The 27,328-nt window shown below is 54.3% G+C and overlaps 1 protein-coding gene across 1 annotated transcript; it reads right to left on the bottom strand.

Annotated features, from left to right (window-relative positions):
• Positions 1–3,452: 3,452 nt before the first annotated feature.
• Positions 3,453–25,644, bottom strand: LOC105727371 (myosin-7). Its single transcript, XM_012467180.2, has 40 exons — positions 25,605–25,644; positions 24,179–24,234; positions 23,521–23,729; positions 23,070–23,213; positions 22,629–22,785; positions 22,471–22,498; positions 21,818–21,926; positions 21,642–21,734; positions 21,475–21,538; positions 20,982–21,080; positions 20,640–20,743; positions 19,887–20,025; positions 19,362–19,480; positions 19,088–19,237; positions 18,635–18,805; positions 17,715–18,024; positions 17,369–17,436; positions 16,907–16,994; positions 16,144–16,261; positions 15,873–15,996; positions 15,454–15,590; positions 14,951–15,206; positions 14,104–14,346; positions 13,746–13,922; positions 12,861–13,006; positions 11,644–11,734; positions 10,512–10,901; positions 10,157–10,283; positions 9,862–9,980; positions 8,912–9,108; positions 8,201–8,384; positions 7,857–8,022; positions 7,572–7,696; positions 6,715–7,023; positions 6,320–6,523; positions 6,072–6,197; positions 5,683–5,958; positions 4,700–4,795; positions 4,444–4,578; positions 3,453–3,571 (listed from the first exon to the last, which is right to left on the bottom strand). Exons 3-40 carry the CDS (start codon positions 23,719–23,721, stop codon positions 3,554–3,556), a joined length of 5,808 nt encoding a protein of 1,935 aa, XP_012322603.1. The 5' UTR covers positions 23,722–23,729; positions 24,179–24,234; positions 25,605–25,644; the 3' UTR covers positions 3,453–3,553.
• Between the last annotated feature and the right edge of the window lie 1,684 nt (positions 25,645–27,328).

The raw sequence follows: 27,328 nt of genomic DNA, 5'->3' as shown, positions 1-27,328 counted from the left end.
GGTGCCTGGCAGGCCTGGGGATTTACACCAGCTGGGCACCAGGCTCCACATTCCATGGGGGTGGGGCTCTGCCGCCTGCCCCCTCCCCAGGCAGAACTTCGGTGCCCCCCCAACCCTCCTGGGCTTTTACTCACATGACCTTCTTTGTGGGTGTCCTCAAGCACCCCAGTCCCTCAAGGCCCCCGCTCCCCATCCTCCAATGCTGCCACCTCTCAGAGGCTGTAGGTGTCAGGTCTTCAGCAGGCTGTGCCTGTTATGACTAAGTGGACATTGTGTTCAGGAAACAAAGCCAGACTCCCCTGCTCTGGCTTTCCCCCCACCCTCACACCCAGGAACACTCTCCCAGCCCCCCTCCCACCACTTTACTGTCACCTCTCAATATAGCTCTCGGGTGTGGAGGTGGGTAGGGTGACAGGGGTCAGCTTCTCTGGGTAGAAGCACTTTCCATTAAGATGTGGCCTCCCCCCAAGGTCCCTAGCTCCCGAGGACGCTGCCGCCCCATTCCTGGGCTCAGGAACACACCTCTCTCCCCAGGGCATTTGGACCTTCTCTTCAGTGTCCTTGGAGGGACCTGAGTTGACCCCACATCCCCAACTCCTGCAGGTGCTTATGCCAAATCATTACCCCCAGGGGATGTAGGCCACCTGTCCTCAGTTCTAGGTCAACCGAGGCCCCAGAATGCAAGCCGGGGGGTTAGCCCATGGCCCAGTGCGTCACTGCTTGGTTCCCATAGCTCTGGCGACATGATAAGGAGCTGAGGACGCCAGGTCAGTCTGGGTTGGATCCAGGTGACAAAGACCAGGCTTTGTCCTCAGGGAACCCTGTGCTCTAAGCAGACGACACTTGGTATAGGTCGTGGTGGCAGGGCAGGGGGGAGTGGAGGTGGGGATAGGGGGCAGTCTCCTGGTCCTATGGAAGGAGGTGGAAGGAAGGTGTTCACTCAGCCCCAGGCCCTGCCCCTGTCTGCTCTGCTCTGCCCTCCTCTCCCTTCCCCAGGCTCCTTCTCTCTCCGGCTCTCACACACTACTTTCCGTCCTCCCTCAGCTGCCTTGCGCACAGCTCCTCATTCTGCTGGGAGTCCTGGAGTATAAGGGCAGGGATGGAGGCTTCGGCCACAGGTGAGGGTGCCGAGGAGGCAGGGCTGGCCTCTCTGGCACAGGTTGCCTTTTTTCTGCCTGGCTCCCCGTTGCTTCTGTCTCTATGTCTCACCTTTATTCCCTCTGCCTGCTTCCCAATATCAGAGTGGGGCCTGCCTCCGATTCTCCCTGGCCCATGTCTCTGCCAGGCTCAGGGTCTAACGTGAGGCTCTGCCCTCTCTGAGCCTGGCTCTTCTCACTCTGGGCCTCCACATCTTGCTCCAAGCTTTTCCTCTTCCTCTCCAGTCTCCTTGTGCCTTGGTGATCCTGACTCTCCTTGCCTCTGCAAATGACCCCGGATTCTTTCCTTCACTTGGGAGCACCACCCTCAGCTCTTCAAGCTTCTCCCTGCAAGACTCCCTGTCCTTTCCTCTCTCCCCATTCCCCTCAGCACCCTCCTTCTCCCTGGCTCAGCTCTCAGTCCTCTCCCAGCTCTGCTGCTGTCCGCATCCAGCCCCTGGCCATTCTCGTAGGATCCATATCTCTCATCGTCTCTCTTGCTCTGGTGGCTTAGGTGCCCTGGCTCTCTTGGCATAGCTCCCTTTTCAAGGGTCCTCTCCTTTGTTTCTAGTTATCTCTTCATTGCTGTTCAAGTCTGTTCCTAGCCAGAGGAATGGCCCTAGGGATCTCAGTCCAAGCTGAGATCTCGCCACTGCACTCCGGCCTGAGACTCCGTCCCCCCACCAAAAAAAAAAAAAAAAAAGTTAGAGCTGGAAGAATCCTAGAAATCACAGAGAACTGAATTTCCTTGGTTCAATTGTGCGGGATAAGTGAGAAGGAAGTGTACCTGGTTTGAGGGTGCTCTGTCTGGGTTGGTCTAGGGAGGGACAATGGAGGTGGCTAAGAGGAGAAAGGTGGCGGCGTCTGCGGATCTTTCTGGTGCCTCCTCATTTCCTGCATCTGTTTTCCTTGTCTCTCTTTCCACTGGCTACCTTGTCCTCTGGTTGCTCAATCTCTTTGACTGCTGCCACCCGCTCAGGTCTTTCCTTCTCCCCTCCCTACCCCGTCTCTCCTCTGCTGTCACCTGCTATTCTCTAGTACTGGTTTTTCCTCCTCCAGCACAGGCCCTTGCTCTGGCTGCCACATTCGGAGCTCAGAGCCAGGGACAGAGCAGGAGTAGGCTCTGAGTGGGTGTGTTGGTGGGTTGGGGGAGATCCAGTCCAGGGCTGGACCATGGCTTCCCAGGTTCCCAGTGGGGCTGAAAGCCTCACTGCCTCCCAAGCCCCTGCCCTCTGTGGCCAACAGTCCCAGGCCCACCTAAGCAACTCAGCTGTGTCAGGATCTCCAAGGGGGATGAACTTGTTTAGTTGGAGGAGACGTGCTCCTTCTTCCAGCTCCCAGCCCTCCAGGGAGCCATCCCCTCCCTCCGTCTCCCCAGAATCCTGCTCACACATAACCTTCCCCAGCCCCTCATCTGTCTGCCTCCCCTCCAGATGGCTTCCCATAAATGGGCCAGAAGAACCCCATCTTCCTGCAATCCTAGAGGACAAAAGGCTTGGTGATGGGAATTACAATATGAAGAAATGAGTGAGAAAAAGGGAGCACTCTGGGCCAAGGGGGCTTGGCCTGGGAGGAGCTGAGGAGGATGGGCAGGTGGGCTGAAGGTGTGTTTCTCCCACCTGTGGTGGGGAGGGAGCACACTGGCCTCTGGCGGTGGCTAGAGAGGGTCGTGGCTCTATCTGGAAGGGGATATGGGCTACAGCTATGAGTCCTTCGGGAAGGGATGGGCTACAGCTGTGAGTCCTTCGGGAAGGGATGGGGCTACAGCTGTGAGTCCTTCGGGAAGGGATGGGGCTACAGCTGTGAGTCCTTGTGTACTCTGAGAAACTCGCCCAGAACTGGCACTTAGGCAGCCATTGGCTCACCTGGCCAGTGATTCACGCTTCTGTGGGCTCAGAAAGGGCACTGGCCAGCACCCATACCCCGAACCGCCACCCCATGCCCAGCCCCAGGCGGCATCCATGATGGTGGGGGAGGGAAGGGTTGATGGGAGCTGGGGTGCAGGTCCACAGTAGATGGGCTCAGGGTGCTCTAGGTGAACTTTAGGGGTCTCCCCAAATTTCCTTTAATCCTGAGGGCTGCTGGGCCGAGGAGAGGGCTGGGAGGAGAGGTGTCGCCTCTGCTGCATTTGGCTTGTTTGGTGGAAGTAAAAGGGGTTTCAGTGCAGCTCCAGGAGGGCCTTCCTAGGCCAGGCCTTTGAATCTGCACCACTCCCCACCCCCACCACATGCCTACACTTCTACCTCCCGTAGCCTGGACCCCACCCCCAGGTCCCCAGGGCTGCCGGGCAGTGAAGAAGAGTCTGGAGTCAGGATCTCAGCTTCAGGGAAAATTGCTTTATTCTGCTTCCTCCCAAGGAGCTGTTACACAGGCTTCGCCAGCACCCCCAGGGCTGAGCAGATCAAGATGTGGCAAAGCTACTCCTCATTCAAGCCCTTTTGAAAGGAAACAAAGTCCAATCAGTCCTTGGAGAGGTGGTATTGGGCAGGGACAGGGCACAGGAAAGAAAGGTGAGAGGGGTCTGATTGTGGGAGGCCTGCTGTGTGGGCTGGTGGAAGCCCCTGTGGCAGCAGCAGGTGTGTTTCCAGGGCTTGATGTGCACGGGGCAAGTTCTAGAGGGCAGGGGTCTGGGGTTGGCCAGAGGGAAGTTGCCTAGGTGAGAACAAGAGGGTTCTCTGAGATGCCCGTTTTAGGTTTGAGTTATAAGGTTGCAGGACAAAATTAGGTGGAAGGGAACTGGAAACCAGCAGTTGGGGGGAAACTGGGATATACTGGTTGTATATAAATCAGGGTCTTCTAGGATTGCAGACCACCCTAGGGCTGGAATTCCCAGAACCACTGAAAGTTAGAGCTGAGCTGGGTGTGGTGGCTCACACCTGTAATCCCAGTATTTTGGGAGGGTGAGGTGGGTGAATCACAAGGTCAGGAGTTCAAGACCAGCCTGGCCAAAATGGTGAAACTGCATCTCTACTAAAATATAAAAATTAGCTAGACATGCTGGTGCATGCCTGTAATTCCAACTACTTGGGAGGCTGAGGCAGGAGAACCCGGGACGTGGAGTTTGCACTGAGCTGAGATCGCACCACTGCACTCCAGCCTGGGTGTCAGAGTAAGACTCCATCTCAAAAGAAAAAAAGTTAGAGCTGGAAGAACCCTAGAAATCACAGAGAACTGAATTGCCTTGGCCTCTGGGTCTGTGTGGTTCAGTTGTGTGGGATAAGTGAAAAGGAAGCATCCCTGATTTGAGGGTGCCCTGTCTGGTGTGCCTGCTGTGGGGTGACTAGCAAAGCCCAGGGGAGGGACCCACCTTGGCGCCGATGTCGCGGCTCTTGGCCCGCAGCTTGTTGACCTGGGATTCAGCGATGTCCGCTCGCTCCTCTGCCTCATCCAGCTCGTGCTGCACCTTGCGGAACTTGGACAGGTTGGTGTTGGCCTGCTCCTCCTGTGGGAGGTGGGAGCATGAGGTGAGAGGTGGGAGCATGAGGTGAAAGGGGGCCTGGGTTCTCAGACTCCCGGCTTGGGGGACGAGCTCTCCTATGCCTGGTCCCCAGCAGGTCACTCACCGCCTCCTCGGCCTGGCGCTTGTAGGCCTTGACCTTTAGCTGCAGCTTGTCCACCAGGTCCTGCAGCCGCAGCAGGTTTTTCCTGTCCTCCTCCGTCTGGGGGCCAGAGGGTAGGCAAGGGTGAAGATGGCATAGTCACAGGAGGTAGCATCCCCTCCACCCTCCCTGCTTCATCTGATATCCTGACCCAATTCTACTTTCTGATCCTCACTAAACACTTGAATTCTCCTTATAATTTCTTACCAAATATGTGTAAATATTTTAAATGATTTGCACCAGGAAAGAGTCCAAAGAGCTGATGGGACTTCTGAAATTATGCACAAAATTGTGTGTGTGCAGTGCTCCAGGGAGCAGGTTTTTCAGGGTCTGGGGACTCCATGGAGGATAAACTCCCCTGCTGTGGACCTCAGCACATGCTGGGAGTGACTCTGGGGCTGCGAGTGTGATGGAATTTCCTAGGCTGCAATGCAGATGACACTGACTTAATCTAGATTAAGGACAAAGTGTGCTTAGAGGGATGGTGACATCCTGGACTGGAAAAGAAACAAATTCTAATTCAGAGTCTGATTCTAGAAAACACCTTGGAAGCTAGAGTCTACACTGCCCTGGGTAACAGAAAAGTTTGGATGCTTGTTTGAATGGGATTGGTGTGTTTTTGGTCTTTTGGGGGTGACCCTGGCTACATATTTGCTTTCTGGTGAGCTGTGCTGGGTGAGCTTTGTCTGGAGCTCTGTGTATGTCCCCTGGGGACAGGCTGAGGGTGGGTGTTGAGATGAAGCTCCCAGGCCAGGAGGTGCAGAGATTGACTTCTGAGCTAGGGGACATTCAGGTGGGGCAGGGCTAGGCAGAGTGAAATGGAGGCTGCATTCCCACCCTTGCCTTGGAAGAGGCTAAGAGCAAACTCTTCATCCCCCTCAGCTGGTTGTTACTGTGGCTTCAGGCCAAGGTGCCAGGGCCGTGCCTGAAGCCACTGACCGCCGCACCTGGTAGGTGAGCTCCTTGATGCGCCGCTCGCTCTTCCTCATGCCCTTCACCGACTCCGCGTTGCGCTTCTGCTCGGCCTCCAGCTCATTCTCCAGCTCGCGTACCCGCGCCTCCAGCTTCTGCAGCTGCTTCTTGCCGCCCTTGAGCGCAATCTGCTCGGCCTCGTCCAGCCGGTGCTGCAGGTCCTTAATGGTCTGCTCCATGTTCTTCTTCATGCGCTCCAGGTGGGCGCTGGTGTCCTGCTCCTTCTTCAGCTCCTCCGCCATCATGGCGGCCTGTGTGCAGGAGAGAGGTGGCACATGGTCTGGTCAAGTCCTCACACACTCACTGCCCAGCCCAGGGAGAGACACTGGTGTGGATTGGGTGGATGGTGGGGGGCAGGACTCACATCCGTGATGGCCTTCTTAGCCTTCTCCTCAGCGTTCCTGCACTCCTGCACCGCCTCTTCCACTTCTGTCTGGAGCTGGGACAGGTCAGCGTCCATCTTCTTCTTCTGGTTGATGAGGCTGGTGTTCTGGGTTGGGGGAGGGGTAGGCAGAACAGGAAAAGCATTGAGTATCTGTGCGGAGCTCCCAAGTCTTGCCTGCTGAGCCCCAGCCTGTGCTCCCTTCAGGAATGAGCAGGGGAGCCACTTACCTGGGAATGCAGCAGCTGCACCCGCTCACTGGTCTCAATCAGCTCCTGCTCAGCCAGCTTCCGAGACCGCTCTGTCTGCTCCACCACTGCACGCAGCTCCTCCAGCTCAGCCTGCAGCAGGTTGTTACGCCGCTCCACGATGGCGATGTTCTCCTTCAGGTCGTCGTTGGCGCGGACCGCGTCATCCAGCTGGATCTGGGTGTCCTGAAGATCAGGATAGTGGGCGTGAGCAGAGGAGCCGGCCTCGGTGCCCTTCACTGAGGGCATCTGTCAGAGGTCCCTGCAGTGACCCAGGGGCAGGAGGGATTGGGTGTCTGTGTCCAGATACCACCCCTTCTCCAGGCCACGTGGAGGCCAGTCCCCTCTGGGTGAGGGGACCTCCTGCCCCCGTGTACCTTCAGCAAGCTCTGAAGGCTCTTGACTTGCTTCTGGGCCTCGGCGGCCATGCGGTTGGCATGACTGAGCTGGATCTCCATCTCGTTGAGGTCTCCTTCCATCTTCTTCTTCACTCGCAGGGCCTCATTGCGGCTGCGTGTCTCTGCGTCCAGGGAGGTCTGCAGAGAGTCCACCACCCGTAGGTGGTTGCGCTTGGCCTGCTCCATCTCCTCGTCCTTCTCTGCCAGCTTCCGCTCAATCTCTGCTTTGATCTGGTTGAACTCCAGCTGGGCCCGGAGGATCTTGCCCTCCTCGTGCTCCAGAGAGGCCTGGGAAGGGGCAGGGGAGGGGATACGGGCAGACAGTCAGGGCACAGGACAGGGTGGGGGTCTGCTCACAAATCATGGATACAAAGTGAGTTCAAGAGTGGTGTAAGTGGTTCAGTCAAGAAGCAGAAGGAGGAGGAAAAGAAAATCTAAGAAAAAATAAAAATAAACCTAAGAAAAGGTGATTCAGGCCTTCACAGGGGAGAGCTAGCTATGAAGAGGAGGAAAATGAAGAGAAAGGTGTTGCCAAGGAAACAGAGGCAATCAGGTAGAGAGTATAAAAGAAAACAGAGGCAGGCAGAGGTGGGAACAGGGAGGCGTGTGGAAATGGGAAACTCAGCTAAGATGTAATGGGTAAAATGTTTATATAAAGGGAGTTGAGTGACTGGTCATTGATTTACTCCATAAATCTTCATTGAGTGCCTACTATGTGCCAGGCTCTGTCCCAGGCTCTGGGTATGGGACAGTGAATAAAACAAAGAGAGGGATGAGAACAGGAACCCAAAGCCTGGAGCTCAGCTCCCTGCACCCTGTGCCCTGCACGCACACACCTCGGCCTCCTCCAGGGCTGACTGCAGCTCTAGCTTCTCAGCCTCCAGCTGCTTTCGGACCTTCTCCAGCTCATGGATAGTCTTTCCGCTGGACCCCAGTTGCTCAGTCAAGTCGGAGATCTCCTCTGTGTGGGGAACATGGTGACTCGGTTGAGGGCTGCTGTGGTCCAGTGGAGTTGGAGGGACATGCCTCTTTGCCCAGACCCCTCTTGGAGCCCCTGGGTGGCACCACATGGGGACAGTGCCAGTGCAGCCCCTCCCCAGCCTCTCGGGCCCCCAGCACACCCTGAAGGTTCTTGTTCTCGCGCTTGAAGGTCTCCAGGTGCTCCAGGGACTCCTCGTAGGCATTCTTGAGCTTGAAGAGCTCAGTACTGAGGGAGCGTGCCTCCTTCTGCGAGGACTCCAGCTCCGACTGTGACTCCTCATACTTCTGCTTCCACTCGGCCAGGATCTGTCCAGGAACGAGGCTCACTCTTCAGCCCCCCAGTCTCAGCCACATATCCAGGGTCTGTCTCAGGACTTGCCTGGGCTCAGCCCTCTTCCCCTACCTCCAAGGGGGATGGCCTCACTCTGAAGCCCTCACGCCCCCTTGCCCTGCATGCTGGCTGCAGCCCCCACCCACAGCCCACCTTGTCGAAGTTCCTCTGCTTCTTGTCCAGGGCTGCAGCAGCCGCATTGGAGCGCTCCACGTCCACCATCAGGTCCTCAATCTCGTTCTGTAGCCGGTGCTTGGTCTTCTCCAGTGAGGAGCACTTGGCATTAACGGCCTCCACGGCCTCCTCAGCGTCCTGCAGCCGCTGGGCCAGCTTCTTCCTGCCCAGGGGAGGGCGGCAGAGGGTGGAGAGGATGGAGGGTGTGGATGGGGACAAGAGGAAACAATGTGAGCCTTCCAGAAGACAATCCTTGAAACCTCAGAAATGTAGCTGGAGAAGCCTGAGGACAGGTCCCAGGGGCAGGCAGAGGACAGGTCCCTGAGAACGGCAGGCAGAGGATCCTGGCAGGGCGCAGAGACCCAGGCCCCCACTGACCCTGGGCCAGCCTCTGGCTGTGGACATGGGGGAGGTGTTGGCTTCCGCAGCCCTCCCCACCGCCTTCCCCTGCCCCAGATGGAAGCACTCTGCCCTCAGACAAACCTTTTGTTCGTCTTATATTCGGATCAGAAACATAATTCGAGCAAAAAGCTTCCCTGAGAGGAGAAGATACTGGGGCCAGGGCAGAGTCCTCCTGTGTTGTCAAACATGAGCTAAGCATCCCCTGTGTGGGATCTGCTCAGGATGGGGGTGGGCTGAGTCCTGCCTGCAAAGGGGCCTCAGCCAGAAGGCAGGCTGCTCAGAACTCACTTGGCCTCCTCGAGCTCCTCAGTCCGCTGGATGGCGTCCGTCTCATACTTGGTCCTCCACTGGGCCACCTCTGAGTTGGCCTTGGACAGGACGCGCTGCAGCTCAGCCTTGGCCTCCGTCTCCTCCTCGTACTGCTCCCGCAGCAGGTCGCAGTCATGCCGGGCCGACTGCAGTGCGTGGGCCAGGGCGTTCTTCGCCTGGGGAGGGGTGGACACCAGGAGGTGGGCTCAGCTTTCTCCATTAGGCAGCCCTATCCTTTACCATTCTCCTCACCCTAATCTCAACATCCTCCCTTGGCTTTATCCATGTCCAAATCCCCAGTGGACCTGGAATGGTTTATTGTTAGCTAATAACACAGAATGCCAATGCAGCACTGAACTATTTAAGAAAAGCTTAGTGGCCATTGGCCCTGAGCTCCTTCCCACACCAGGCGTGGTCATCATCACTGGGATGGGGAGAGGGAAACAGGCTCAGAAGGTTAGGGGACTTCCCCAAGATCACTGAGCTGTAAGAGCCAGGTTAGTGTTGAACTCTGGTGTTTTTTAAAACTCGTGTTCTTTCTCCTTTTTCATGAGCCCAGCAAAGTGCTAGGAATAGGCTCCAATTTAAATTCTTTCTCCAGTTTTCAGGTTGCCCTGTGAATCCCAGGACCCATTTGTGTGGTCCCTACATCCCCTAGCTATGCCTAGGCAAGACCATCTCATGCCTCCCTAGTTCATTTCCTCTCCTCCTCACACCCTGCCTCCTGCCCAGGGATGCAGCAGAAGGCAGAGGGCCTCAGCCTGGGGAGTAGAAGGCATGTGGCAGGGTTTGGGCTATGACTTCTTTTTAGACTTCTTGGAGAACTGTGGGTACACATAAGCCTTATTCCTGAGAAGGGAAGTGATGTCGATGCAAGGCTAGTCAGTGTGTTCCTTGCTTGGGCCAGGTGGCCTGAGGCTAGCCTTTACCTTAACCTCCTCCTCCAGCTGCCTCTTGAGGTCCTCCAGCTGCTGGGTGTAGGTGAGCTTGCCTCGAGTCAGCTGGGAGATCAGTGCCTCCTTCTCATCCAGCTGCCGGGACAGCTCACCTGGGGAAGCACCGTTCAAGATCAGCCACTCCTCTCTATCCCCACCTCCTCCCCTAGTGCTCAGGCCCCATTCTCTGGAGAGACTCTGTGTCTGTGTGTGTGAGCAACCAAGGCTGGAGTGGCTCGGGAGGTTGGGGAGACAGATGGGGTCCATGGAGCCCCTGCTCTAGGCTCACCATTCTCGGTTTGTAGCTTGGCCCGCTGGCTGGTGAGGTCGTTGACAGAACGCTGGGTCTCCTCCGCCTTGCTCCGGTGCTCATTCATCTGGTCTTCCAAGGTCCGGCACATCTTCTCCAGGTTAGCCTGAGAAGGGTAGGAGAGTTATGTGACGGATGTTGGGGGGAACTGAAGGAGGTGTAAGGGGTACAACTAAAGGAGAAAAGAGGGAAGGTGTGGAGGCAAGGAGGGCATCTGAGAACCAGGCAGAGGAAGGGAAGTGGGAAAATGAACCATGAAGGAAGAGAGAGGACACAGGGAGAAACTGGAGATGGGAGGAGGAAGTTGGAGGAGGAGAGGCTGAGCAGAGCCTGCCTTGGCCTTGATGATCTGTTCCATGTTGGAGGTGACATCGTCCAGCTCCAGCTTGAACTCGCTCTTCTCCTTCTCCAGCTTCTGCTTCACCCGCTGCAGGTTGTCGATCTGCTCGCCCAGCTCGGCCACGCTGTCCGCGTGCTTCTTGCGCAGGGCCGCAGCAGTGGCCTCGTGCTGCAGCGTGGCCTCCTCCAGGTCCCGCCGCATCTTCTGGAACTCGGCCTCACGCTTCTTGTTCATCTCGATCTGCACGGATGTGGCCCCGCCAGCCTCTTCCAGCCGCTCGCTGATCTCTTCCAGCTCCCGGGACAGGTCTGAGCGCAGCTTCTCCACCTTGGCCCTGGCGGTGCGCTCGGCCTCCAGCTCCTCCTCCAGCTCCTCGATGCGTGCCTGGGCCGGACACAAAGGGCTCAGACCCACCGCCTGGACCCCTCCGCTGGAACTCCCCCTCCCACCGGGCTCTAAAAGGCTCTCAGCCTCTCTGGAACAGCAAGTCAGTTTAGCTCTTCCTGTGGAGAGGTGGAAATTAAAGGATTTGGGGAAGATGCTTTGAAGAGCTGAGCTGGCCTTCCTTTTGGCTAGGGCATGACAGTCTACATGCTCTTTATTGGAAGGAAAGTGGTTGAAACTTGCTCTTAAAGATGGACAACGAAACCTGTGTTCTGGGGATAATTTAAGCAGTTTAGTCACAAAAGAAAATAAGAAAAGTTGAAAATGAGAGAGCCATATTTGTCTGACCTGACGACTAAAGACCTAACACAGCTTCTGCTCTAGAGGTAAGAACCGAAGTCATGCCATCAGAGTTTAAGGGCCCTTAAAAGCCTCCAGGTACCAGGGAGGGCATGGAGACCCAAAGATCTGGAGTGGGCTCCCCGTGGTCACCCAATTAAAGCAGAGCTGAGACAGGAAGCTGGGATTTCTGCCCTCCAGGCCTGTGACCTTTTCAGGGTCTCTGTGGATCACCTGGCCCCTTTTGGGTGTACCCATGGGGACACTGTGATAGCTGCGTGTCTGCCTCCATGGGCAATAATTAGCTCCTGTAATGCTGTGAACAGGACACCCTAGAGGAGGGGGCAGGGGAAACAGAACCAGCTCAGGGACCCAGCATTCCATGTGGGTATCCAGACCTTACCTGGAGCTCCTTGAGCTTCTTTTGCAGCTGGCTGCCTAGGGCCTGTTCATCCTCAATCCTTGCATTGAGAGCATTCAGCTCAAAGTCTTTCCTGTGGGGAAGGAGGGATGGTGAGGCAAGAGAGACTCGTGGGGCCTCAGGACGGTCCACCAATGGTTGGAAATGGTAATGAAACAGGTAAAGAGTAGGATTTCATCAGAAAAACAGCTTCTGGGGGTGATGTAGGATCCCTGGAGGTATAACACCTGCCATAGGATTGAAATCCAACAAGAATGTAATGGGAAGAGTGCTGTAGACAGGCTGATGGTTCTGGGCTCTACAGGACATTCTCATCTTTGGTTCCTGTTTTCTCATCTGTAAAATGAGGGGATTGGACTAGATTGCTTCAAAGATCCCTTTTAGCTCTAATAGTCCCTAATTTTTTCACTGTTGCTTTGGGTAACTCAGCTAACCTTTCTGAAACTTATTTTCCTCTTTGGTAAAGTGAAATTAAAGATACCATCCTTAAAATGTGTTTTGAGAATCAAATGGGATTATGTATTCATTCATTTATTCAATACATTCTGTACCCAGGAAGGTATGAAGATTCCTGTGCAAACATAAACTTGATGAGGATGTAGATTATGATGATTCTCAGAGCCTTTCAAAGTCCTGAGCCTGAAACACCATAAGATCTTCAATTACCAAAATATGTTCTGCAAGCTCACTGTTTACCAAGTCTGGAAAGTCTATACATTTTGGAAGAACTTGCACTAAGAATTAGAACCACAAGTTAAGCAAAACAAAGAAATGGCCCTGATCCCCTGACTTCTTGAGCATGAGGGCATTTCTTGCTGCCCTGTGGGCTCTCTGTGAAAAGCCACAAAGGGACTTTCCTAAGAGGCTCTTGTGCGTCGCCTTCCCCCATGTCAAGGAACTGGTTTTCAAAGAGAGTGTGTGTAAAGGGGGAAGACTGTTACTTTCCTTCCCACTGAGTGCCTAACACGAAGAAAGGACTCAAGGGATAAAATGGACCTTTTGCCAGGGAGGACCGTCTAACTCACTCTGATGTCTAGGTCTGGGGAGGAAAGCCCTTGTGTGGGAGGCCTTTTCCCATGGTTTGCGCCTCTGCTTGTGGAGGCTGCATGAGCTTGTTGCCTCAGAGGATGTCTCTCTTGGGTCTGCTTGTACTGTTATGGGTTGGGAGGAGGAAGGGTAGCAGGGAAGGGACACAGTACTTTTTCAGCCGCTCATCCAGCTGCTGCTTGTCATTCTCCAGGTCCATGATGCTCTCCTGTGTCAGCTTCAGGTCGCCCTCCAGCTTCCGCTTCGCTCGCTCCAGGTCCATGCGCACCTTCTTCTCTTGCTCCAGGGATCCCTCCAACTGGTGAAGAGAAGGAGCCAGGCCCAGTGAGGCAAAGCATCCTGACTTGGTGATTCTGTTGTTCAGTTACCCCAGGACTTGGTAAGTCCTAGTGGTGAGGACTTGGGAAACGTTCCCCAGAGTGGGCCAGATGTTACCAGGGGACTGTCAGATTGCCTAGATATAGGGGATGCTCAGTCAATATTTGACAAACAAAGGAATGAATGATTGTGGGATGAAACCCCAAAGCCGTATTCATTCTTTCAGCATCCCATAAACACCTACTGGGCATCAGGCTCTGTGCTAAGCACTGCAGTTCCCAAATTGAATAGATCCAAGTTTCCATCTAAAGGAAGCTTATAGTCTTGTGGCTGAGATAGATGCTTAAATAATTATTATAATACAGAGTGATAAGTGAGTCAATAGACATATGTTCATCAGAGGGAACAATGATCAAATTTTGCCTTAAATATTGGAAGTTCAAAGATCCTTCTTTGGGAGCGTCACAAAATTTCCAAATAAATATATCATGTTCTTTTGAGATAGCTCTCTAGATACATAATTCAGAATTGATCACCACCTCTGACTTTTCATTCTCCAGCTCCCTTCTAGGAAGATATCAGGAAAGTTAACATCCTCTAACCTCCTCCGAGTCCAAACATACACACACACACACACACACACACACACACACACACACACCCCTCTGGGCGCAGATGGACATGGAATATCTAGGCCCTACAACTCTCAATCTACTCACATCATCCACTTGCTGCTCCAGCTTGACTTTGGCCTTAGTCAGGGTGTTGACCTTGTCCTCCTCGGCCTGAAGGTCATCCAGGGCCTGCTGGTGGGCCTCTTGTAGAGCTTTCTTCTCCTTAGTCAGCTTGGCGATGATCTCATCCAGCCCAGCCATCTCCTCTGTCAGGTTTTTCACCTGTCGACCAAGAATCCCATCTCCTTTAGGTTCAAAGGTCACCAGCTTGGTGCCTTCTATGGGGAGCTCCATGCCAAGGACCATGTTGCTCTCTGGAAGCCAAGTGGCCAGCCTGGGTCAAGGTCAGTATGGTCTGGGAGTCCTGAGGAGACCTGGGCTGGCCACAGGGAGCTGCCCTCACCTTGTTCTCCGTTGCATGTTTCTCCTTCTCCACCTTGGCCAGTGTCAGCTCCAGGTCATCGATGTCCCTTTTGAGCTCTGAGCACTCGTCTTCCAGCTTGCGCTTCTTGGCAGTGAGCTCAGCGTTCATCTCCTCCTCATCCTCCAGCCTCTCATTCATCTCCTTCACCTTGGCCTCCAGCTGAATCTTGTTTTTGATCAACTGGTCACAGCGCTCCTCAGCATCTGCCAGGTTATCTTGTTCCTGAGGGCAGGAAACAGAGGGGAGGCTGTTCAGGGGTCAAGGTCCTCATTCTTGGAAGTAGAGGGAGGGAGAGGCACATCCCTCAAATAGGAGGGGAACTCTAGGATATCCCGAGTTGCCAAGAGCTTCAGAAGTGTGGGGAGAAGATTCTCAGGGCAGTGTGACTTGGGAACACTGGGGAGGGGGGCAGAGAGGAAAGGAACCAGAAGTCTTCATCTGAACCTCTTCCTCTAGTCTCCTCCATCGAAGAGAGGGAACTGCATTTGCTGACACCAAGCACTTATGTATGATGGCCCAATGAAGTGGACAGCTTTATTCCCTGTCTAGAGGAAACTGAGGCTCAAAGATGCTGGATGGTTTGTCCAAGGTCACAAAATTATTAAGCCATGGATCTAGGTTGAACCCAAGTAGAAAGCCTGTGCTTTTAAGTCAGTTCTTTTCCCTCTTCCCTTTCCTCCTCCTGAGCGACCTCTTTGGAAGTATTGATCCCAGAGTCCCCTGACTGAAGGAACAAGACAGTAAGTCCCTGTGCAGGGAGGTGCAGGGTTGTGGGAAGTGAAGGCAGAGCAGGATAGAAGAGCCAACAGTAGCCCAGGACCCTCACCGCCTGCACTTGGAGCTGCAGATCGTTCTTCTCCTGCAGCAGGGACACCATCTTCTCCTCCAGCTCCTTGCGGCGAGCCTCGGACTTCTCCAGCGCCTCTTTGATGCGTGCGAACTCCTCCTTCATGGTGGCCATCTCCTTCTCTGTCTCTGCGCTCTTCAGCAGCGGCTTGATCTTGAAGTAGAGCTTCATCCAGGGCCAATTCTTGACCCCCATGAAGGCTCGAATGTTCCACTGGATTATCAGCAGGGAGTCTCTGCAGGGGCCCATTGAGAGGAGTGCTGAGCCGCCTGACTCCTTCCTACCTGAGGTCCTGAAACTTTGGGAATGTCCCATTTCTTTCATCCCTCCCGTCCTCTCTGAGGCCCTCCGACCCTGTGACTGCACTGAGCCCCTCCTGCAGGTCTCTCTGTTTGAAGACCCCCTGTGCTCTTTTTCCTAATATTGCCGTGAACCAGACTGGGCCTCGGAGAAGCGAGAAACCTCCTCTTGAGATCTCTCACCTACGTTCCAGCAGCTTCTTGTATTCCATTCTGGAAAGCACACCCCGAGACTGGGCCTGGATGCGTGTGATGATGCGGCTCAGCCTCTCGTCCCGCATCTCCTCCAGCAGCCCCAGCAGCCCGGCCTTGAAGAACACCTGCAGGCAAGGTGTGTGTTGGGCATGACTAGGGAGGGACATGAGGGAAAGAGGTGGTGGAGATTACCTTAGGAAGGGTAACAGCTTAGAAAAGGACTGCAGGGAGGAGGTCAATGGCAGCTGGAGCTGGGATGAGGGGAGTGGTGCTAGATGTTCCACTGGGAGGGGTAGCATACAGGTAAGAGGTTTTGCTAAGACAATTATAAAAGGAAAAGCATTATGAGGAGAGGAGTCAATGGACAAGAGATGTCTTTCTGTCATTAAGTAGTCTCCTTTCCTCACCTTGGTGTGGCCAAACTTGTACTGGTTGTGGTCGATGTCCAGGGAGCCAAGCAGCTTCTCTGCCCCCTTCCTGCTGTCAATGAACTGTCCCTCAGGGATGGCCGCTGGGTTCAGGATGCGATACCTGAGGAGGGAAGTGTCCAGAGTCAGTCATGCTCTGCACTGATCTGCTCTACCCACAGAATTCCAGGGCCACCTGCAGACTCCCGTTCCCACCAGGGCAGCCCTGGCTCCCCCTGTTCTCTGAGCCCTGGGGCACCCTCATACCCACCTCTGCCGGAAGTCCCCGTAGAGGATGCGGTTGGGGAAGCCCTTCCTGCAGATGCGGATGCCCTCCAGTACGCCATTGCAGCGCAGTTGGTGCATGACCAGGGGGTTGTCCATCACCCCTGCGCCAGGAGGGAAGGGGAGGAGTCTGTGAGAACACTGGACTAAAGTTTTGGCTTCTGATCCTGGCTCTGTCACTGATTAGCTTGTAATCTCAGCAAGTCAGTTAGTAATGATCCTTTATTTGTTTCATTTTCATCTAGCCACTTTTTTAACCAAAAGTCTTTCACATTCCTTTTTTATAAGATTTATACTTATTATCATAGGCGGTGGCCAGAACAGATATATCCCATTTTCTAGATGAGTAAATTAAGCCCAGAGGGGTTATGGGACTGGTTCAAAGTCACTAAGCTGATCAATAACAGAGCCAGGCCTTGAACCCAGGTCCCTGAGCCTCTGTCTCCTAATCAGCCAAAAATAGATAAACAATTTGTATCTGTCTCACTGGGGTCTGTAGGGTCACTGATGAGGTAATGTCTGCCAGAGTGCCTTACACATCGCCCGGGTTACACACTCCAGGTGTAAGGCAGCACTGGGATGGAGGTAGCCTGGGAGGTCTCATGGGGGATGCAGAAAGAACGTGGTTTAGAAACCACTGTGGTGGTAGATGGGCAGATGCCCTAGGAATGTTCCACTGGATTATCAGCAGTGCAGATCCCAGGGCAGTGTATGCCCACAAGTGGGCTGGGCCGAGTTTGTGGCCTCACCTGGAGACTTTGTCTCATTGGGGATGATGCAACGCACAAAGTGAGGATGGGTGGAGCGCAAGTTGGTCATCAGCTTGTTCAGATTTTCCTGTGGCCAAAAACGCAAGAGAGAAAAGTAAATGCAAGAAAGAGATGCAGGAAGGAGACAGGAGAAGAAGGAAGGAAAAGAGAGATGGAGAGAATTTGAGGAGCCACAGAGATGAAGGAACACTGGGGGAAGACACAGATGCGGAGAGAGGGTGGGAGAGAGGAGGGAAAGAGGAGAGAAGTGAGAGGGGAAGTGAGTAAGTGAGGAGGCCAGGAGATGACGGGAAGAGAAGACAGAGTGAAAACAGTCACGAATGCACCAAGGAGACAAGGGGCAGGAGGAGTAGGGGAAGAATGAGGCAGGGAAGGGTGGGGCTGGGTGGGGTTGGGCAGATGGGGAGCTGTGCTGGCTGGCTGGGGCTGGGTCTCACTCACCCTGTGCAAAGCTGACACAGTCTGAAAGGACGAGCCTTTCTTGGCCTTGCCTTTGCCTTTCTCGACAGCTGCAGGAAGGAGAGTCAAGAAAAGAAGCATCAGTGTGGGGAGGTAAGGACATAAGTAAAGAATCACAGCCCCTCTTTACATCCTTGCTGGCATTTGGCCCCTGGGTGAGGGCCTTCAATGTGGCTGCCTCAGTTTCTCCACCCAGTTTCATCCTACTGAGTCTGTAAACCTTGGGGTACAACCTGACATGGAAGTGGTGGGGTGTAGCAATTGACCTGGCTCAGAACCTTAGCAGAATCCCTGCTCGTCTATCCCGGGGGCCTCAGTCCCTACTTACGTGCATCAGCCCCAGCATAGTTGGCAAACAGGTTGCTGAGCAGCTTGAGGGAAGATTTCTGGTACAAGCCCACGACAGTCTCATTGAGAGGATCCTTGTTCTTCTGCAGCCAGCCAATGATGTTGTAGTCCACGATGCCGGCGTAGTGGATCAGGGAGAAGTGGGCTTCCTGCTTCCCCTTGATGTTGCGTGGCTTCTGGAAGTTGGCGGACTTGCCCAGGTGGTTGTCAAACAGCTTGGCCTTGAAGGTCATGTCGGTGGCCTTGGGGAACATGCACTCCTCCTCCAGGATTGACATGATGCCCATGGGCTGAGGAAGCAGGGGAGAGCATCACTGAGTGTCCTTCACACAGGTGGACACGGATTCTGCTCTATGGTCAATACTTGCTTATGGAGGTGCCCCACTGGGTGTTAAGGTAGTAGGCTCAGCTCTGAGTATAGTTATCTACTGACTGGCACCGGTTAAAGGTAGAGGATTTTGTCTGATGACAGAAGAACCTTTGTGAAAGTCTAGGAATGTGGCTGCTATTGGTGCTCTATACACCACTCCACCACCCAGATTCCTGAGACGCTAGGGTTGAAAATAGGTGCACTCTTATGATCCCCCACACCACTCTCACACTTCCTAATCCTTGGATGCATAAACCAGGCCCAAAAAACATGCAGGTATTGGAAGTCATCATGCAGATGTACATCCTCCATGTGTCCACTCTCAACCCCCTGGGAACTCAGCTGTCCCTGGTGCCGGCCTGTCCTGGGTTCTCAGCACAACATAGGCTCTGGAACCAAGGGCTCAGGATCCTTCAGCCCCTTCTATTTTCCAGATTATACTCCCCAGAAGGGAGAGGGGCTGCTATTTTGTCTATGGTGTTCATGTTGGGTGTGCAGCGAGAGTTCAGGTTGTGAGGCCGAGGAGGCACCTTCTCGATGAGGTCGATGCAGGCCTGCAGGTCCATGCCAAAGTCAATGAACGTCCACTCAATGCCCTCCTTCTTGTACTCCTCCTGCTCCAGCACGAACATGTGGTGGTTGAAGAACTGCTGCAGCTTCTCGTTGGTGAAGTTGATGCAGAGCTGCTCAAAGCTGTTGAACTGCAGGGGGCATGAGGGGTGGGAGCAGTCAGGGAGCGGGTGTGAGTGGCCATTGGGGCTGTGCCCGTGCACTGTGCTCGAGCACAGCAGGGCGTGCCTGGTCCCCTCCATGTCAGGGCAGTGCAGGAGGGCCTCCCCTGAAGACAGGGACAGCGACTGCCTCTGTCACCACACAGTCCCCACTGCCTTCCCATGCCTGGTCCACAGCTGGCTCTCAGCAAATGGCTGTTGAATGTGGGAGCAAGCGAGTGATTGTTCTCCTCCCAGGGGTCCCCGACTCACGTCAAAGATCTCGAAGCCAGCGATGTCCAGGACTCCTATGAAGTACTGGCGTGGCTGCTTGGTCTCCAGGGTGGCGTTGATGCGTGTCACCATCCAGTTGAACATCTTCTCGTACACTGCCTTGGCCAGTGCCCCAGTGGCATACGCCACCTGCAAGGTAGGGGAGACACCCATATTGAGCGAGGTTGTTGGGAAGAGTGAACTTGAAAACTCCCACCACACCATGCCAGTCTCCCTGCCCTGCCTACCCATTATCATCTGAAGACAGACCCACCTGCTGGACATTCTGTCCCTTGGTGACGTACTCGTTACCCACTTTCACCCGAGGGTGGCACAGCCCCTTGAGCAGGTCAGCTGAGTTCAGCCCCATGAGGTAGGCGGACTTGTCGGCCTCTGGAAGGAAAAGGAGGTAGCAAAGTTGGTAAAGAGATGACTGCTGGCTGGGCACGGTGGCTCATGCCTATAATCCCAGTACTTTGGGAAGTTAAGGTGGGTGGATCACTTGAGGTCAGGAGTTTGAGACCAGCCTGGCCTACATGATGAAACTCCACCTCTACTAAAAATATAAAAATTAGCCAGGCATGGTGGCATACACCTGTAATCCCAGCTACTTGGGAGGCTGAGGCAGGAGAATCGCTTGAATCCAGGATGTGGAGTTTGCAGTGAGCCAAGATCATGCCACTGCACTCCAGCCTGGGCAACAGAGGAAGACTCCATCTCAAAAAAAAAAAAAAAAAAAAAAGAGCAGATATGGCCCTTAGTGACTTGACAGCTGCCCCCCAGCATCCCTGCCTCCCACCTTCGGTGCCGTCCGGCTCCGCCTGCTCCTCCCGCTGCTTCTGCTTGAACTTCATGTTTCCAAAGTGCATGATGGCGCCTGTCAGCTTGTACATGGAGTTTTTCTCCTCTGGAGTGAAGCCCAGCACATCAAAGGCATTCTGTAGGCAGGCCCCGTATTGGTGGACCCCAGAAAAAGAAGTATGATGGGTAAGTGAGATCTCTTGTAAGTTGTAGAGAAAACTTGTCTCCTTAATCCCTGTGGGTTCTGAGACTCCCGTACTCAGTGGGGAACTCCAAAACAAAGGATGGGAGATGCAAGAGCAGAGCCGATGTCAGCCAGCCCAGCCCCACTGTCAGTGGCTATGGCTTTCTGAGTTATCCACTTATGCTTCTAGGCCCTACACTTGCTTCCTGCCTGGCCTTCCCTACCTGTCTGCCTCTGTTCCCCGAACAGCCTGCCCAGCCCCATGCCATCTGCATGGCCTTCCCTCCCCGTCCTGCTCCCTTGGTGATGCTTGTCTCTTGGCTTATGTACCTCTCTGTCTCATGGCTTTCAGCCCTTCCTGGTTTGATAGAACACCAAATACTGGCCAGTCCTGTCTCGCCTCATCCATACCCCAGTACACCCTGATCACAGGGCACATTCTGGCTCTCAGGAGGTCCATACCACTTTAAACAACCGACGGCCAGTGTCTTAGCTCTGCTTCTGGACCCCCTGTTTGCCTCTCACTACCAATCCTCCCACCCCCTGGCTGGGTCCTCACACACTTACATCAGTGGCCATGAGCTCCTCAGAGTCATCAATGGAGGCCACGGTAGTCTCTCCTTGGGAGATGAATGCATAATCGTAGGGGTTGTTGGTGATCAGCAGCATGTCTAGGGGCGAAAAACATGATTAGGGTAGGACACAAGCCCCTGGCTCTCATGGGGGCTGCTCACCACAGCACATGGCCAGAGGAGGAGCACAGGGCAGGGCTTGGCTTAGCCCCACATCCCACTGAACTGAATCCAGCAGTGCCCTGAAGCCCAGGGCATGCCAGCTGAATCCAGCCGCAAGCAGAGGGGACCAGGTTGCCATGGAGATAGTTGGTCTCAGTCGGTGGCTCTGACTCACCCAGCAACTCAGGCTTTTTGTTAGACAGGATTTGGTAGAAAATGTGATAATCTCTCTCTGCTTTCAGCTGGAAAATAACTCTGGATTTTTCCAGAAGATCTATGAACAGGTGGGAGGAAGAAGGACAGAAAGAAGTTAGGATTTGGGCACAAGGAAAATTAACGATAAATGTAGCAAGCAAAAAGCAGAGGGAGAGGAAGAGCTAGAGATACTGGTTGGACAGACACAAAGAGATCACACAGAGAGATGAAGACAGAGACCCAGAAGGAGAGAAATAGTCTCAGAGAGAAGTCCCAGAGAAAGACATCTAGCGATGTGGAAACAGAGATGGAGAAAGAACTCAGAGGAAGTCTCAGAGAGAGACACCTACAGACAGAGACCGAAAGAAGAGAAAAACAGAGGGAGGGAGGGAGGGGAAAGAGAGAGAGGTCAAGACCAGGTGGTCTAGAGCAAGGTGATCTTAAGCTGAGGCTAGCAGATTCACAGCACTCACAGGTCTCTATGTCTGCAGATGCCAACTTTCCTGTTGCCCCAAAATGGATTCGAATGAATTTCCCCTGGAGAGATGGAAGAGGGTAGTGATGAGTCTGGGGAAGGCTCATATTTGAGGCCATCCCTCCACCAGTCCAAGTCTCAAGCCCAAGTTTAGGGACCACTCACGAAGCGGGAGGAGTTGTCGTTCCGGACAGTCTTGGCATTGCCAAAGGCCTCCAGAGCAGGGTTGGCCTGGATGATCTGGTCCTCCAGGGTGCCCTGCAGAGGTCGAGAAGGAGGCAGGTGAGAGCTCTTCCTCCTCCCTGTCTGTGGCGCAGTACCTTGGGGGGCAGCAGGCCTACCTTGCCCGGGTTCTGGTCCTTCTTGCTGCGGTCCCCAATGGCCGCAATAACAGCAAAGTACTGGATGACCCTCTTGGTGTTGACCGTCTTTCCTGCTCCGGATTCTCCGCTGTGGAGACAGTCGGGGGCTTATTGGTCAGTGAACAATGCTGCTGGAGACCAACAAGCCTCAAATCAGAAGAGAATTCCTGGGCCTGCCCGAGAGAAGGAGCCCTGGGCAAGAAGCTGCCAGGTAACCTGTACCCAAAATCCACCATGCTTCCTGGTGCCACCAGAAGGCCCTGGTTTGGGCAGCCTGAGGTGCTTGGCTGGGCAAAGTAAACGGGGGAGACGGGCCTGGGCTGTTTTGGAAAAAGTGGGTGGGGTTGGAAAAATGGAAAGTGTTTCTGAAGGGAAAGAAATGAGGTGAAGACATGGCAATAACGGGCTTCTGGATAAATGAGTGATGGGAGGAGTGGGTGGAGGAGTAGGAGAGGAAAAGCATGAAGGGATGGAAAGAAAGGAAGAGGGAAAGCAAAGAAGAGAGGCGTCAGGGTAAGGGTCGGAGGGGAAAGAGGCTGTGAGTTTATGCCTAGGGGCCTGGGATCCCTGCTGGGGCTGAAGGCTGGGATCAGGGAGATTCTGGAAGGGAACCAGGTAGCAGCTACACTCACGTGATCAGGATGGACTGGTTTTCTCTGTCTGTGGGGAGAAGGTGGGGAGGAAAGGTCAGGAGCTGCACAGGTGCTCGGTGGGTCTTCTCCCTTCCTTCTCCCTCTCCCTCCCAGCCTGTCCCTGTTCCCTTCAGGAAGACCCTTCCGGGACCTCTCACCTGTCAGCATGTACTGATAGGCGTTGTCGGAGATGGAGAAGATGTGGGGCGGGGCCTCGCTCCTCTTCTTGCCCCGGTAGGCGGCCACCACCTCGGCATTGTACACCGGCAGCCACTTGTAGGGATTCACGGTGACGCAGAAGAGGCCAGAGTAGGTCTGGGGGTAGAAAAATAGCTGTGACTTGCCAGTTGCGAAGGGGGAGGGCTGGTGATTTTGGGAGTTAGAGAAAGATCACAGGAGAGAAAGAAGAGAAAGGAAAACTTCTGCATGCACTCAGTCTGAGTAACACCAGTCCCCAGGGTGTTGGAATTGAACCAAGGGTGTTGGGATGAGGTTCGAGTGTAACCCTGCCTAGACGTGAACAGAAGACACTCTTGGCTCCTGGGGTGGACATAGAGCAAGGACAGAGATTCCGAGGTGGGGCCAGGGGCATCACTCACATAGATCATCCAGGAGCCATAGCGCTCCTTGAGGTTGTAGAGCACCGCGGGCTCGTGCAGGAAGGTCAGCATGGCCATGTCCTCGATTTTGTCGAACTTGGGTGGGTTCTGCTGCATCACCTGGTCCTCCTTCACGGTCACCGTCTGCAACAGCCGCACCCGACAGGCCATCCTGTCAGCCTGGGCTTTCCCTCCTCCCTCAAGGGCGTTAGGAGTTGGTGAGTGACAGAGCAATAGTGCTCAAGAGAGAGAAGGAACCAGGATCTCACAGGGAAGACAGAAGGGATACTGGGAAGGAGAGGGCTCTTTGGAGGGACTGGATGCTTTCCCAAAGGAAAAGAGAATGGGACCATACTCAGGTCCACATGGGGTGGGGCATGGGTGTACCCCTCTCTGTCCACCCAGGTGTGCAGGTGGCCAGAGTGGACTCTCACATCAGCCTGACACCCACCTTGCCATTCTCGGTCTCAGCAGTGACTTTGCCACCCTCTCGAGACACGATCTTGGCCTTGACAAACTCCTCTTTGTCATCAGGCACGAAGACATCCTTCTTGAGGTCAAAAGGCCTGGTCTGGGCTTCCAGCCGCTCCTTCTCTGACTTGCGCAGGTAGGGGGCGGCAGCCCCAAAGGCAGCCATCTCGGAATCTCCCATGGCTGTGCCTGGAGTGAGCAGAAGCTGGCTTCCTTCCTGTCTGCCCACTCTTCCCTTCCCTCCCTGGGCTCTCTCCTTCGGTGGGAGCCCCAAAACCTAGCACCATGCTCAAGAGTCAAGAGGAGTCACCAGTGAGTCCCTTCTTCTTTGAGCTTACCCCTTAACCAGAACAGCCTAGCAAACCTGCCAAGGTAAAAGAAGCAACTAACGATTGTTCAAGCTGGGGCTCTCCTAGGGGAAGGAAGAGTATCCTGAGCTCCTTGTAGGAGCAGAAATCTGACTATTTCCATCTCTAACCATCATCTGTCCCTGGACCCCTGGTCATAGGTAAGGAGGTCCTGGTAGCCAAGATGTTCTCTCCAGCGCAGGGCAGAAACTAGAGTTTCATAGGCTGGCTTTGGCGCTATAATGCCCAGTCTCACTGGATTCTCAATGCCTTAGCTTCAGCTTTTCTTACCTGGGCTGCTCAAGTGTATCTACCGATGAGGAAAGGGGCCAAGGCCTGCAGGGGACCTGAAGAGAGGGAAGTGGCTGTGTCAGGGAAGGCTGTGCCCAACCTGGCCAGTCCCACCTCCCTGCCTCTCCCTGGCTCTGTCCTTCAGCATCAACCCACTTCCAGACCTGAACACAAGGTGGAAGGGGCAGTCAGCTTCTCTGGTCCCATTCTTCCTGTTTTCAAACCTTACTTCCTTTTTCCTCGGGAACCAATTCTAATAGCTAGTTCTCCCTGAACCCTAATGCTTCTCACTCCTGCAAGATGGTCCCACTCCTGCTTGCACCCATCTAGTGGTAGCTTTCTTTGGGCCACCTGAGAGACAACTAATGGTCACATTTGTTCAGCACTTTCCAGTCTAAAAGCACTCCAGTGCACATTCTCTTACTCAGTCCTCACCCCATTTAACAGATAAGGAAATCGAAGTTAAGAATCTCACTTATCTAAGAGCACATGACAATAAGTGGGAGCGCCAAAACTTGAATGCAAGTCTGATGACTCTAAAGACAGTTCTTTTCCATCCTGTCCCCATTTCGTTGTCAGACTTTGTGGACATTCTCAGAGAGAAGATACTATGGGCTTCCTCTCATAGACACTCCCATTACGTAGCTGAATCCCCTCCACAAGCCCTCTGATGAACACCCACGGCTGCTGCTTGGGCACACATCTCACACGAAGACAGGCTTCCTTCCCATACCTCAGTCTGCACCCCACCCCCAGAGTGCCATATATGCCTCAACAGCAAATGTGCACATTTCAGGACAGGTACGGCATTAGTAGACTCACATCGCTGCATGTTCTTCAGTACACAAAGACCTGGAACATCCTACACCCCCGTGCCTGTGAGTTCCTTCTTTAGAGGGTACGCACACTATAACAGTCATGACTCCTGGAGGCATACAAGCACCTCTGCATGCACGGACAGGGGTAGCTACACATTCCAGGCCTCACAGAATCACATGAAGGCAAACACACTTCCTAGAATCCTTCTCTGCCATCATTTCTCCCTCCTTGCCAAGGGACCTCCTTGTTCACAGGCATGACCATACACCCACATCTCCCACTTGATACTTCTGTATCAGACAGTGAGGTACATAACCCTCTCTCACATTCAGATTCTGCAGGCTTATACACACACACACACACACACACACACGCACGCACGCACACCCTGTAATGCATACTAGTCTCACATGCTCGGATATAGATATCTTCCCCTGGGAACTCCTGTGGCACATACACCTATGTTTAGACCTGCATATGTGTGCCCAGTCACTGGACTTGGTACTCTGCATGAAGTCCTGCATGGAGCTTGCTATTCCTAGAGGAATCCCTTCCTAAGCCTGGAGCTCTCTTATCCCAGAGGAAGGCCTCCAGCTCCCACTCCTACCTGAAAGCAGCAAGGAAAGACAGAGCAGGACAGAGCTGTGGAGCCAGACCTGGTCTCAGGGGCTGTATATATGGGGCAGCAGGGTGCCCCCACCCCCACCTGCACCCAGTCCCTAGACGGATTTAGAAAGGGCTGTTGTCACTAGAAGCATTTCCCCCAGGCTCCCCCCCTTCCCAAACAGGGTTCCCCTCCCCCCTCCAGCTAGGAAACAATTGGAAGTGGTCGTCATTGTTATGGCATGGAGTGTGCAGGGTCTGAGTTCCAGGGGGCGGGGTGGCTCAAAGTGCAGCAAAAATATCTCCCAGGCCAAGCCTCACATTCCATAGCTGGCGGGAGAGGGAACTGACCACGACCACCAAGACCACAGGCAGCCAGCATCCTGGCTTTCCTGGCCCGGGGCACTCCTGGCCCTGGACACTGCTGCCCCTGCAGTCCCCAGCCCCGGGGCCCCTGCTGGCCTGGCCCCATTTCCACAGTGTCCTCCCTGCTCTCCTGGCCCAGGTCCTGTATCCAACTGTAAGCTGGGGAGGAGCTGAGTGTCAGCAGCAGAGAGGGGTAGGGCAGAGTTGGGGGCATGGCCCCAGGGTGGGGCTAGACTGGGGCAGCTGGAAGGAAGTTTCCTAGCCAGGTGGCAAGAACAATGACCATGGAGTTTAGAGGTGGGGACTCTGGCTCAGGTACTGATTTCCTTGTACCAGCAGGCAATGAGTCGAGGTCAGTGAGCCTCCAAGCCCTTCACTTTATGGAGAGGGACAGTACATTCTTTAAGGTTAGACACTAATTGGGGCGGCAGAATTCAAGGTGGGAAACCTCAGCAGAGGGGAGTGAGCTCGGCCTGCAGAGGGTAGCCTGGAAAGGAGGGCTGGGATTCCAAAGATGTGAGGACCCGCTATGTGCAGAGGGCAGGACCCAGCTGCAATGGTCTGGAGACCTTTGCCTGACTGAGATAGGCCTGAGCCCAGAGATAGACCCTCTCAGAGCTATATATAATACAGCTGCTTGGAGCTGTAAGGAGACCCCTAAGGCTGTGGTCTGGCACACCCAGCCTCAGGTGGGGTGACCTTTGTCCAGAGCTAGAGGCGACTAGTGTTCTGGCAAGTGAGGCAGAATGACAGGACAGGAAAAATCTTCCCCTTTGAAGGCCTGAGGAACAGCCACAAAGGAGGAGAGGAAAGGGAGCTGGGGCCCAGCCTATGAGTACAGAACACAGCTGATGCCATGCTCTTCCAGCAACGGGGCGTGCAAGCTTGACTGGCTCTGTGTCTAGGCAACCACTGCAGGGTTTGGTGTGAAATCTCCCCCTTCTTCCCGAGCACAGCTCTTCGGCGCATGCGGATTAGTCCATCTGATTAGCTGTCAGCTTGGAAGGAGAGAGGCAGGCCTGGGGGATGGGTGCAGCAGGTACATTTTGAAGGTGGGGTGGGCATAGCAGGGAAGGGAAAATACAGGAGGAGGCCTCTGTGGGGTTGCTTGGTAACAGGGCACTAAGGTACAGTCTGAGGACACTGAGCAGCTGTGAGGGGGGTGCAGGCAAGTCGGGGGAGACCATGAACTGCAGGGGCTGACACTGCCGCAGCTCTGCAGTCCCGAGGTGATCCCAATAGGCTCTGCTACTAACATGCCCGGCAGAACAGACTCTGGCAGTCCCCACCAGGCCCGGCCAGGTGCCAAGGAACCAGCTCTATTGACAGAGACAGATCCTCTCAGAGCTATAGATAATACAG

This window comes from Aotus nancymaae, unplaced genomic scaffold (genome assembly GCF_030222135.1).
Source record: "Aotus nancymaae isolate 86718 unplaced genomic scaffold, 86718_ANA_hifiasm-v0.15.2.pri h1tg000011l, whole genome shotgun sequence".
NCBI classification, from domain to species: domain Eukaryota; kingdom Metazoa; phylum Chordata; class Mammalia; order Primates; family Aotidae; genus Aotus; species Aotus nancymaae.
This window is presented reverse-complemented; position numbering and strand designations above follow the sequence as displayed.

What these genes read in the sequence shown, in the direction of transcription:
- LOC105727371 (XM_012467180.2), bottom strand. Translation starts at nt 23,721, where the DNA reads ATGGGAGATTCCGAGATGGCTGCCTTTGGGGCTGCCGCCCCCTACCTG. An exon ending in ATGGCTCCTGGATGATCTAT is followed by an intron (nt 22,786 to 23,069) that starts GTGAGTGATGCC and finishes TTCTACCCCCAG; the next exon opens with ACCTACTCTGGCCTCTTCTG. An exon ending in TACGGGGACTTCCGGCAGAG is followed by an intron (nt 15,997 to 16,143) that starts GTGGGTATGAGG and finishes TTCCCTCCTCAG; the next exon opens with GTATCGCATCCTGAACCCAG.